At 38.3% G+C, this 13763-nt stretch overlaps 1 protein-coding gene across 7 annotated transcripts in view; it reads right to left on the reverse strand.

The window, feature by feature from the left end:
• Nucleotides 1–1445: 1445 nt before the first annotated feature.
• LOC144720951 (RNA-binding motif, single-stranded-interacting protein 1-like) overlaps nt 1446–13763 on the reverse strand; it is a 273511-nt gene continuing 261193 nt past the window's right edge. For 3 of the 7 annotated variants that reach the window (XM_078598146.1, XM_078598149.1, XM_078598150.1), the window contains 8 exons: nt 11759–11802; nt 11453–11546; nt 10354–10404; nt 9224–9268; nt 6183–6293; nt 5224–5304; nt 2559–2651; nt 1446–1701 (listed from right to left, as the gene is read on the reverse strand). In XM_078598146.1, the coding sequence (XP_078454272.1) occupies nt 2574–2651; nt 5224–5304; nt 6183–6293; nt 9224–9268; nt 10354–10404; nt 11453–11546; nt 11759–11802 (504 nt within the window). In that variant the 3' untranslated portion in view covers nt 1446–1701; nt 2559–2573. Of the gene's footprint in view, nt 1702–2558; nt 2652–5223; nt 5305–6178; nt 6294–9223; nt 9269–10353; nt 10405–11452; nt 11547–11758; nt 11803–13763 lie in introns of all 7 variants that reach the window. The other 4 variants (XM_078598148.1, XM_078598151.1, XM_078598152.1 and 1 more) reach the window with 2 other exon arrangements.

Genomic DNA, 13763 nt, shown 5'->3' on the forward strand with positions numbered 1-13763 from the left:
ACATAACATCAAACCATTCAACCACTCATTTAAAAACAGTGACTAACAACAAAAATGTATCAACAAATCAACATTCTTTTTTACGTTAAAATGTTTCCTCAATGACAATTTGGAGCTATGAAATTACTGATTTCTCATAATTAAAGGGACACCTGTTAAATGTGTTATCTGATTGTCGCAGTCAGGCAAGCAGCTGGCATAACACCACAACCTGAGGTAGATAAATTGCAAGTGCTGCCGACTCAATTGTAGATGAAGTCAATTTAAAGATTTAATTGGAACAAACGACATACATCATGATGCGTGATTTATTGAAAAAGTAATGCTTTTTTTTAATACCTTTTGTGGAGAATGAAACTTAATTTCATAGCTTCAAAGGGGTTTTTTGTCACCATCTGTAGTGAAATAAATCTATAGTTCTTTGAACATGCGTATATATCACGAAAAAAGAAATAAAACAATAAAAAAAAGTAGAAGAAACATGGTCCGGCCAAATAAACAACAAAAAAAATAACATGTAATGCATCAAGAAACACATATCATCGACAGGGAATTGGTTTGCACATCTTTGGTACTGATCAGAAACGTCTACTCATGACAAGTCCACTGATTTTCAAATTAAATTCTACATTGTTCAATTCACAATTGTATACATTTAACCAAATCATCAGCTGCCATACTTAAAGCATGTATAATGTAACCACTGTATTTCATTAATTCCCAATGAATGACTTGAGTTTCAAGACATGGTTCATGATAATAAAAAGAAATCGTTTGCCCTCTGCTAATGCTGCCCTTTATTTGTCACCCATCAAAAACATTTCATTGGAAACGCCATATTCCCCATTTGATTTAAACTCATTAAAAAAGCTTTCTTTGAGATTTACAAAATGTTTTTCTTTTTTTCATTTTCATGTAAAGCAAACTTAAATCGAAATAAAAGCACCTCTAGTCTATGTTTCTAAGCTTAGCAATTGGGAAAAGTAAACTCTTCCACAAATGAAGATCTACTCTGAAATGTTGACAAAATGCTTTTGACTAAATTTGTGCCCCAAGCTGAGTGACCTAAACTAATGAATCATGTGTTATTTTCTGAAAAGATACTAAAAGTTAAAAAAGCTTAAGGCCAGTGAGAACAGAAAAAAAACATCTTTATCAAATATTCCCTAAGGAAAGAGAATCCAACTGCTCGTTAAAAAAAAAACATGATAAAAAATAGCAACTCGAAAAACTCTTCAAATTTCTAGTTCTTAAAACAAAACTAAACCTAATACTAAGTCTTATCTTGAAGGAAAAAAGGGGAACGAAACAAACTTAACATAATGCAAATAAAGAATGCATCTCTCAATAGTATACTTTTTAAACTCCAGCCTGACTCGAGACTTCACCCATTCAAGCCACTCGCAAGGTCTATATCTTTTCACTTGTTTTGTTTTTCAACCTAATATTTAAGTCAATACGTTTGACAGATTCTCTTTAAAAATAATTCTTCCATAGCAAAATAAAGGAATCTGAAGATCATAGCAATCAGATGAACTATTTAGGTTCTTCGAAAGAACTCATACCAAAAATAGCAGTTTTAGGTAATTGTTTCATGAAATAAAAAGTTCTTGTTTTCCTGCTTGTGCAAAACGGACACCTTCTACGTGAAAACTTGCTGTAGCAAAAAACCTTGATTGGAACACACTCTCCACATACTTTCTGAAAAACAAAAGTAAAACTCGTATTAAATTAACAAATCAGCCACATAATGATGTTTTTCGGTCAACTTTTTTCAAATATACATGTAAAATGAAATATATACATACATAGGTAATGTAAGAGGCTTATGTTTAGATTCTCCGCATTTCAATCACTCCTGCTCACATGCAATGTCATGCTGCTTTGTTATGTTGCCAGGCAAACATTTATGTTTCGTGCGTTGTGAAGGGCTATCTGTGCATTGCACAACATAAATTAGCAGCAGATTAACCATCATGCGTGAAGGGCAGGCAGAATGTAAATGGATAAATTAGCGCCAATGGGTACACACATCACCCACATCACCACAAAAGCACGGACGTTTGCAATATTTGCAATATGAAAAACGAGGCTATATTACGCATGTATTTTTTATTACATTGTAGCAATGCACTCTCCCATTTGGCTCATATTTCTGCATATATGCATTATCATCGAGTTAGTCTGCAGTGTTAAGTGCTTTGTTTGTTTACCTTCTTTAAAAATATGAGAGACTTTACAATTCAAACTGTGAGAATGTGCCAACATTTCATCAACTTAATGAATACTACTTGTGCTTTATATATCCATACAAGCAACACACTACATTTCTTACTTGTGTATGAGAACAAAAAAATAAACTGCATGCAGTGGAAAGAATGTACCATCATCCATTAAAATTTCCATGCATTTGAATTCACTTGTCCAGTTGGACAACAATGGAAAACTGTTTAGAAATTATGGTTTGTACTTTAAAGCAAAAAAAAAACTCTTACAAATGGGAAAATTTTGGCTAGGTGAATGTAGAAAAAAAAATCGTCTATATTGACCATGCTCACCCCTAACTCTGACTGTCACTTGCCCTGCTGATAGGTGTAGGCACCATGATCAGGTGCTGTCTCTACTTGCTGTTGCTGCTGACCTCCATGCTCCTGCAACACACGAATAGCGGACAACATGAAGCAGACATTCTTTGTTCGGCTCCTTTCCTCGTACCTGTGGTTGAATGCCTTCACGTGTATTTTTCATCGTATGAAGATGCTAATATGGTGAAAGACATAGGCTGGCGAGTGGCTCTAACAGGGCTTAGCACCATGAAACCTGTTTATCAGTTTGCGTTAATCAAACACAGCCTAGGAGGTAAAACCTCTCGAAGCACAAGATCACCCCAAGGATCCAAACATCGCACCTCCTGGCTTTGACATTCCTCGAAGACGATGATGTACCATTAACCACATCAGAACATCAACAGGCTGATGCACACACAGCTCCACACATGGAAAATGAAAGACAAGCCACAATGCTATTGTGGTCATGCAACCTAAATTATAGACCATATAGTATGCCACTGTAGTCTGTGCTCCGTCAATGGGAGGAGAAGCAAAACTACATGAACTCTCTTGTTGTGGCTAGCAGACCTTGACATTGGCATGTAGCTCCTGAACATATTGTCGCATGAGAAAACAGAACCATTGCGCCTTCTGTGTCTACCACGTGTGCTGCTCGTGACGACCTTGTGCTCTATTGTTTTCGATCAATAATTTTCAACATAAGAAATAAGGAAACATGTGCAACTTGTAAACATTTATATTTCAGCCACAATTATTTCCACTACCTATAGGTATAGGGACATAATTCTGAGTGCTTATTGCAATGAAACCACAAATGAGCAGCCACCATAATTGGATGCAATTCCTATATTTTTCAGGCCCACACCAAACTGAGAAAATAAATCTATTAAACGTTTTCTCTCTCGATAGACTCACTAAACCTCTGATCTCCATATTTTAAAGTCTAACATCTCTTCATTCACCTGCACATAAACTATAAACACCTCTCCCACGGTCTTAAAAATACTTCATGGCCTTGTTTATTATTTTCCTCTCTGGCCACATTTTTGCATTCTACTTCTTGGGAAGTTAGACAAAGGCAGCATTGGTTTAAAAGAACACACTGTGCTGATGATGATCAAAATGTTGAAACCAGTCCACAGTGTGCCTGTTTAAACAAATTATCCTGGAAAACACTGGTGCTGAAAGCTGACGGACCTAAACATTATGTTACGGTATAAAACAGACTTAAAATTTTGATTTAAAGCTTTCGTGACTGCAGGGATTTATATTTTTGGTTCTTTCGGTAAAGTCACGTAGAAGGGAAATAATAAAATAAGAAAAATATAAAACAATACAAATTATCACGACGTTTCGACTGCAATCATCAGGTGTGAAATCCACAGCAAGAAAATTAGAAAAATATTTTTTTCAAATTTTCTGAAAAAAGTCTTTTTTTTCTTTAAAAATTATTGCTGTGGATTTCACACCTGATGATGATTGCTTGTGTTGCAGTCGAAACGTCGTGATAATTTTTATTGTTTAATATATGTTTTATTTTATTATTTCCCTTCTAGGTGACTTTACCAAAACAGACTTTGTTAATGTGTAACGTTACTCAATTACTAAACACAAGAAGCAATGCAATATAACTGTGGTACAATTGTTCCCTACTGCTCAAAAATTATATAACATCCCTCTGTTTCATCATCAGCCATGGCCAAGTCACTGTTGGATTAAGGCCTCCCAAATCTGCCCTCATCTCTCGGGATTCTGCGAAATAACAACCCTTTGTTTACTGTTCACAATTCCAACTCTGTGCAACTGTTTGCAATCAATTGTGACATCTACCTACTCCCTACTGAATAACAAACAAAAAAAGTATCTGCTCCCTATTCACCTCAAGATGTAAATATTCATGGATCTACTGTACACGAGCCGATCTCATTGCTTCATCTCCACCGTGATCATCCTTTCAGGCATGTATCGCCCTTTGGCTGCCACTATCACCAGTTTCGACCATTATCCCTTCTAACAATGCATTTTGCCCAAGGACACTTACTTAATATGACGTCTTTATCTTGCATGTGTTCTCTAATCCCCTTCCTGCCTCTCAGTGTAATTGCCAAGCATGCACCTCTCCATGCTCCTTCGCACACTTTAATTCTTTTCCATTTTCTCTGTAAGCGTTCACATTTCTGATCCACACTTAGTGCCCTTTGGAAACGTTTTGAAATGAAATACCCAAAATAATTCACACCAACGCAATCCTAAGCCTATAGAAAAGACTCACCTGCAAATGCACTGCAAAAACCTCTCCCAATGTCTTCAAAATCGTTCACGACCTCGGTTATGTTTAAATATTTAAACATGACCGAGGCCATGGAAGATTTTTGCTCAAATATTATTATTACAGATGGCATTGACAAAATAGTAGCAAGAGAAACCAAATATTTCATATAACACTCACTTTTGTTTAACCATACCTCATAAACCTGCCCCTTTTATCACATTAATTCATATAAAAAAGTCATAAAATTTATACATGCAATTGATTTGCCTCAACATAATCTAACACGAACCCAACATAATTTCAGATGTTCCTGCATGTGTGACGTTCCTTGCATGATGCAGTAGCCATGCCAAACCGTGAGTCAGAGGAAATGGGCCTCACCTCCAATGTAACAGGTGTTGGAGGCACAGGGGTGTACTGAGGGATGTATGTGCCTTGCACAGGGCCTGTTGCTGGCATATACTTCAGAGACAAAAAGAAAACAAACGAGTGCGAAGATTAGAATAAACACATCAGCATCTGTTGTTTCAAACAAGAGCCTAATTTTATTCAAGCTCCATGCTAAATTCACACAGGTTATATTTGAGTGAGCAACATTGAGTAATATATAAAATACACATTTAGGAGACCTGCGTGCACACACACTACGGTCCTGTGTAATTCAAGTCAGAATATTATTTAAGAATTAAATCCACGTTTTCATCTTAAATTTGGCTCGGATGTCAGAAGACAAACATGCCATGTGATTGGCAATTTCACAAATGTATACCAATGTATTATTTATCTCTACCTGAAATTGTTTTTCTATCTCATCTAACAACTGCTTTCTCGTATGCAATGTGGTTTAAATGTGCAAATGGTTGCATACAAGGCATGTATATAATTAATCATGGCCCTTATATTTGACACTGCATAAATCATCCTGATTAATAACCCCTTTTCCAAGCTGTGTTTGAAGAAAACAGGTGATTACTCATAGAAAGCTGCTTATCTTACTACGGTAGTATTTTGATAAATAATCCCAGTAAGGCCCCTTCATCTTCCCAATATACGGTTCTAGATATGCTAAGCAATAACACTTTATGGTTTATTCTGTACAGTTGCATTTTATGAGATTTGTGCAACGCACAAACTAAAATTTGAACCGAGGGACACGACAATTCTTTTCCCATTTGGAATATTACGCGAAGATATTTGTATTTCTCTTTCTCCATTGTAAACACGAAAACTATTATTTTTGTGCCGTATTTTCCACATCATAATTTTGGCCCGTATTTGCGGGAAATAAACAAAAAAAATGAAATGTGTTGGGTAGAGAAGGAAGGAGGCTGCTCACTCACTGTGGCGGTACTGCCCAATGAGAGATGGGACATCTGCTGGGCCATTGGTCCCATCATGCCTGTCGGTTGCATGGACATTGCTGTCTCCATGGGGGGTGTCAGCACAGTGCCCTGGATTTGTGCGGCAAAAGAGGATAATTGCCGTCTGATCACACGCCACGCCATTAATATCTGCTCACAATATCAAGCGGCAAGCAATTAGTCCTTTGATGCGGAAATGGTGACAATGATAAAGTACGTGTTAATCTGGAATTATAGAGGCACATGCTTTTTTAATTTAAATCACTGGCTTGATCATGCACATACATTAAATGGCATTCCCAAACATAAATCAATGCGGTGTGTGTGTGCGTGGGGTTATGATTTGTGATAAGAAATGTACAATGGTTTTCAAGGGTTTCATTTTATGCTTTTGCAGCCAAAGCTACTCGTGATGTTCTGATGTCCTTTGTATTTGTGTCTACTACTTTGTGACCACACGGTGGGGCTAAGTAGACATTGTATTTCATCAGCAAAAATTGCATACAATAATATGCAAGATATGTTTTTTTTAAGTAATACATTAAATTGCCGTATAATACACAATCAAACTAAGAAAAGCCACCTATGTAGATCAATGAGGCACCCTTGCAAAAATGTTAGTCTGTGCTGGACAAGTGCCCACCAGATGCAGCTTCACCTAGTAGATGTAAAGCAGGGCCAGGAAAAATAATTACACTCTTACGTATCCGAGCCTATTGACTGCAAAGTTATAAGCACTGCAGGAAATCCTGAAGGTATGATAAACCATGGCACTTATGCCCCCGAAAAATCTATTAATTTGGCAGAAAGTGAAAATGTTAATTAATGTACAGTCGAAATACCGGGCATAGAGCACTTATGTTTAATTCTGCAAATATAAAAAAAAACTGACTCGGACAAAATTACGCTGTTCCACTATTTGCCCTTTAATTGAAACAAAAAAAAACTTTTATTACGGGCATTGGGGATTTACAGCATTTAAAGAGTGCGGCCATGTAATACATGGGGGATGTTTTAATAACATTTTCCATATGCGTCATCAAGAACTGATGTGCAACCATAAGAGAATTGTATTTCTAATTTATGGTTAATTGATGCATCTGCAGACTAATGTCTATTCTGTCCTAAGTGTGCTGTTTAGCGCAACATCTGCGTTCTCACAGCTGTTGGAGTGGAACAGCTACGTCGCTAAAGGCAGTGACCTCATTTTTTGTGTCGATGTACCCTTTATGTTCCCATTAATGAATCACTGTCTGAACATGAGCAGTATCAGAAAGCCCTTCACTGTAGATTATTGCCATTTCAGCAAATGATTCTGCCACTGGCCACGACCTGGGTTTAAATTTCCATATTCTGAATATTTTAGCGGAATTATGAAACATTTTACGATCCAGATAAATTGCAATTTTAGATGATGTACGCTAATTTAATGTATTCATCAGCTAAAGAAATTGTCCCAAATTCAATTGACGGCTGAAATAGTACAATTATCTAACAAGAACATTTGCATGCATTACATTGTATTTCCGCTGATAACTTTTATTTGAAATCATTCTATATTTAGACAATTTAAAGTACAAAAGGTAACGGATACATTTAGTATTATAATCAAATAACACAGGGGACATTTTAATTAACCTTATCACACCACCATAGAAATGGTTGTGATCCTGAGAGAAAAAAAAGTGTAAAAAAAAACCAACCTTGTGGCAATTGATTCACCTCGAAACCCTTTATGTGGCGTTTAATTAATTCGAAATACAGCAATTCTCAGTGCGTACAATGTGTACAGTATGTTTAACTCATTTTCACCTTGTGCATAGTTATGTTCAAGGTTAAGCTAGCTCTGCCAGGAACATTGGGTAACCTCCAGAGACGAGTATTTTTTTTTTACCAGCGGCTGGCTGACGCTGCTAGAATCAGCAGAAGACACCGGCTGGCTCCTGTCTGCCTTTTCACATGTACACATATTGCCATACCAGCCGCTCGACTGACGTCAGACAACCATTATCTAAATGACTTTGGCTCACTCTTGCACTCTCGCCTACCGCGCCTACCACCGATCGACCCCCAGCATTGATTCATTTGACTGTATCCGCATTTATGATTGGTGATGGGAAATGGCTGGCCTGCCCAATAATTCCGCACGGCCGTGCCAGGGCAGATGGCTTCATCGTCACATTCACCTTGCCCTTCATCTCTCTCCTCCTTTACCGTGATCTGGTTGCATTAACAATCGCAAGGACTCTGGAAAGGGGTGCATGCTAAGTGCAGCATAATCGGCTACTAGAGGAGGAAATTATATTTGAGGAAGAAATTAGTTTAGTGAGAAACTGCACACAAGTGCACATAATCACACATAAATTAATCAGGAGCCTTCAACTACAAAGCCATGTCCTTGCTTGGAATGGCAAATTAAAATTACTATATCACTACAGAATTTAACTTTTTGACATAATCTTGATAACATCGGTCGAAACATGCACCTGTAAGCAATGATTGTTTAATCATCGGTAAAAAAGGAGCCAAATGTGAATAGCATGAACAAAACTGCATAATGTCTGGCTTCTCGTGCACAAATAGACGGTGTCGTAGCAACGGGCAGATGTGTTTTGATTTTGTAATGGCCAGTTCCAGGCAAATGGTTTCAATCATGTGTGACGGCAATGAGAGACACACGTATACATGCAGTCTTATAGCCGCTATACCACCATGCAAGCCTTTGTAAAGTAGAACATGCATGCATCCAGTCTTTACTTGATTTAAAAGTAAAATGTACATACATTATGTATATACTTGAGGTGTTAATTTCCTTTTTTTACTGATATATTACATTCAAAGATTAAATCATCTTACTTTCGTTGTACAGTGAAATAAAGTTACGTGCTTAACTGTGTTGTTAAAGGAGAGTTGTTTGGGGGGAGGAGGGGGAGCAGGAGGGGGTGGGGGCATGCACATGCTCAGGTTCTGGTGAATGCATGCGAATGGGCACAGGTACGGTGAATTATTATGATATTTACATTGGTTTGGAGAGTTCTACTTCCGTTCTCTTCTATATAAACCAGCTGTGCAATTGTGATGAAAGCAAAAGAGGGTTTTCTTTCCATTAATCTTAACCATTTTGTTGGTATTCTATTAAATTAAATAGAATGATTAATTACAGTACTTACTAGCTTAAGTTTTAATCTACATGTGATAATATAAGCAATTTAATGAAAACATTAAAACTACATTACACAATGATGTTCATTGCCGAGATGAAAATAAAACAATTATATTTATCGGCTTACGATATTGGCAAATTGAATTGTTTTATAGTTTAATGTATCATTTTCCTCTATATGGAGGACACAACCTTTAAAAGCAATATAAAACAATACCCAGTGATGGCTATAAACACATGATCCATTGCCGAGGTCATATTTTTACAGGAAATAAAACTCTGCAGTTTGTGAGCCGAATACAAGAATGGCTGGCACCGCGCAGGTGCGGGACGTTAAACACGGTACATTCCCGTTACTTTATAGATATGATTCAGAAGCTAAAACCCCTTTCTCCTCCTCCCCTTATCAGATACTGATCATATAATTCGAGTGTGGGAAAAAACAGCATTATTTTACAAGCACATACCAATTCACAATTTACTTGGGCATTCTGTCCGCTGTTTATTTTTATGACGCTGTCACTGCCATTTACAGCTTCAGTGCGTTCGTTTTTTTTCCTTCCACTTTCCCATTACGGAATCGGTGGGACATCACGCACCGATGCAATGGTCAAGGCCTTGTTAATGTACAAGGCCAGGCTGTGGACGAGCTAAATTAGCAGGGAACATTCTTTCGGAGGCACCGATGGGAATTCTGTGGCTAATTTGCCATCACAAGAAGAGTGTGACCGCTAACCTTATCCTTCTGCAACGGTCATGGCCACGGTAAACGTTACAGCCAGAAGTACTGTGCTAACCGAATGACTGTATCACATTAATTCATCCACATTTGCAATATTTTTTTGAACAACCGGCAGCGACAATACAGACACCTCAAAGAGGCCTTTGTGCCAGTGGCAATGTAAGTGGTGCAGTGCTGCATAGTAATAGACACCACTGTGCAAGGGAGATTATAGGCATGGGTGGTGGCGAGCAGGTGGATCTTACCGCGGGCTGCATGACGTAAGGCTGATGGGGCATCCAGGATGTACTCTGCACCTACAAGGGGACACGAGCCACCCAATTGCTCGCCATGTTCCACGCATTGTACGCAAGACGTTGTTAAAAAATATAAAAGAACCACAAAAGGCTACTCTCTTCATACTGCAAAGTCAATTCAATTAGCAGGCATGAATAATACACGTGCAGTGTAGTTCCACTATGCTGCCATCTGTTTAGCTTTGACACAAAGCTTAATTAATCACTGACTGATGTTATTCTTCCATGCGCCCAAATGCAGCAGGCCATCCAATGTTAACCCGTTTACCCAGCGAGGACTACAATACTAGTTCTGTGCATTGCATCCGAAAGTTAGATAGGGACACAGAGTATTTACAAGAGGTATTCAAATTGCATGAGCAAACACAGAGATATCCCACTCGTGTGGAATTTCATTGTACAAAATGATAGGCTCTCAGTTTCCCATGCTTTGGTAGAACACAGTACCACATTTTTCCCTCTCTGAGATGAAGTATTACAAGTGTGTTTTTTTTTTTAAAGAATCTTGGCAGAGGTTCCCTCTCAGTCACAGCAAAATGGAATTGAGGAAGAATTCATGATTGATACATTTTTGAATAAAGGAATTTGAGCAAAACTGCAAATCATCGCAAAGCAATGTTTTTTTTCTCTGTACATGATATTTATATTTCTCAGAAAATGTGAATGACTGCTTTAGGGTCACTGCTAAAAAAATGGCTTTGGTTTCACCATCGCATAAAGGGGAATACGAAGCATCTTTCCCATGTTCATATATCAACTCAATGAAATACGCCTGACTCTGCTGATAAGACCCAGTTGGTCAAAACCGGTTCAGAGTTTGCATATTTAAACAAATGCTGCTTGATAATATTGGTATGAAAAGTCAAAAGGCCGATGGATGAAAGCATATTTATTTATGTGACGACACAGAATGGAGTTGTGTTTATTAAAAACTTTTACAAGTTCAATTGCAAACTCATTGGCAAGCAGCACCATGCAAATGCACACTCGTGGGCACTTTCATTTTCACAGCATGTGGGTGTTACACACACACTGCACACACACACACCTGGTAAGTGGAGACGGGGGAGGCTAAATACGGTGTCATGGACGTCTGCGCTATCATCCTGTTTGTCGCAATGCTGTACGGAGATGGGTAGAAACTGCAGGAGGAAAAGTCGAACATGCGCGGTATTAAATTCAGGTTTTTGGTAGAAGAAGAAGAAGAAGAAAAATAAATAAATAAACACCACACACAGCCCAAGTGCTGTATGTGCAGTTTCTGTGCACACCACAGTGGTTAATTTTATAATTTTATTCGCTGACAAAGTCGCCTCCACCAATGTGGGGATGGCTAGTGCGAGCAACCACTCACCCATTTTGGATAGCAGTGGGGTCGTATGTGACGGCGATGCCGGTCTGAAAGGCAGGGAAGCGTCGTGCGTTAAACAAAAAAAAACTCAGCTGGCCATGTCGAGCAGCGGGAAAAAAAGGGCACTGAATAAAGGGTTACAATTTATGCACAACTGCACAATGCACAGGCTGTCTATGCATATCTAGCAAAAAGACAAAACCCATCTGGCATGGAGTTAGCGAGGTGTACGCTTGTGTTCGTACCAATTGGCGGATGTCCCATTGTGCGCAGATTTAGTAAACACCATAAAACACATCGTGGAATTATTGCCGGATTATGTTTTGGAAATTTAAATTTAGATCCTTTTTTTAAATGTGTTCATTCTGGAATGAGAAAATCAAAACCATTCTCCCAAAATAAACTCACAAGGTGCTTTATGTGAACACTATACAAGGGAACCGACAGATAAAAACCAAACCCGGTGTGCACGATGACTGGATGTCAGAATTTTAAAGAGTTGATCCTGTAGCTTGAATCGTGACGAATTAAATGTAACGTCGTGGTTGAAAATTAAAAGATGGAATGTTAAAAGTACAAAGATAGCGTGGATACAATGCGAATGAAGGGACTTTGGAGGCAGTAAAGTGACATCATCTTCTGGGCTTTTTCTCCGATTCAAGGTGATGCACTGCTCACGGGCAAACGGTCATTCTGAATATTATGGTGCATATGTTATTGCGTATAACTTGCACGCATTGAAAACTTTTTGTAATAAAATGCAGCTCTATTTCATCATTATGATCCTGATCCGCCTTCAATAACTGCCCTAGAAAGACTCGCATTCAGACTTGATTTGAGCTGGTACGCCCCATTGAGCTGGCAGAATCTTTAACAAGGACTGCCTGCGCTATGTTTATTCAATTGTGTCCCTCCAACAAATATCTTAATTTGTAGCAAACTTGTTGGACGTAACTTTTGTTTTCCCATATTAAACTTAAGCCCAGCTTTGCAGCCTTCTTTGTTAAATTCTTCAATCATTTCCTGTAGTTAATTTTCACTGCTTGTTTTAATGACTCCGCCAACAGCAGATCCTCCAATATAGTAAATCTTTTCTCGTTGTGTTTACACCTTTTTTTCCCTCAATCCCATAAAAAAACAAATATCTAATATTGCTGGGAATATCCTTGGGACACTGTATGTTTTATTGAGCATTGTGTATTTTGAATCCTTTACAAACTGCATATATAAATTGGAATGTTTTTTTCATACAAAAATTTGATGCATGTATCAGGAGCTTAACAATCAATATTACGAGAAATTGCTTGTAATTGAGAAATCAAAACACCATCACACCCCTACATTATATATGTGATTATAAAATAAAATAACACAAATGCCAAATAATTAACTTCATATAAATGAAACCTGTCATTCTAGCACTGTTAACCCTCGGATGCAGACCTGAAATACTGTTCTGTCGGCCTGGTCTGGAGCACCCGTACAAGTAATAATGTACATTTGCTCACAAAACATGACCATCTGATCCCTTTATATAATAAGATGTTAAATGTCTTATGTAAGGTCATGCGTGTGTGCCAAAGCCTCCTGGGCTCAGGGCGGCATCCCTAGGGTTGAGAATTTCAAACATTTTGGTTGATGCGAGGACTTAAATTTAGCTGGCTCTGTTGAGGTTGCTGATGCAGTATACCCATCACCATGGCTGTAACCAAATAGTCATACGCTACCTTCAAGTCTATTGGCGACCAAGAAAATGTCCAGTGAGAAATGAAGCCCTGGTAAAATGGTTCGTACACCTGACTTGCAATTCAGAGGTTGCTGTTTCAGTCTCCACGGGCTGGAGTTGACACAATGGGGCAAGGTTACTCATTCCCGCCACCTCTGTCCACCCAGCAGTATCAGTGGATGCACCGCAGCTAGTCGAACGGCATGTTGCGTGTGGTGGGGTAAAGTGTGGGTACTCACACCTCTTTCCGAGACGTTTGCCCAAATAATCTCTTGAAAGGCT

This window comes from Lampetra planeri, chromosome 10 (genome assembly GCF_965212315.1).
Source record: "Lampetra planeri chromosome 10, kcLamPlan1.2.h2, whole genome shotgun sequence".
NCBI classification, from domain to species: domain Eukaryota; kingdom Metazoa; phylum Chordata; class Hyperoartia; order Petromyzontiformes; family Petromyzontidae; genus Lampetra; species Lampetra planeri.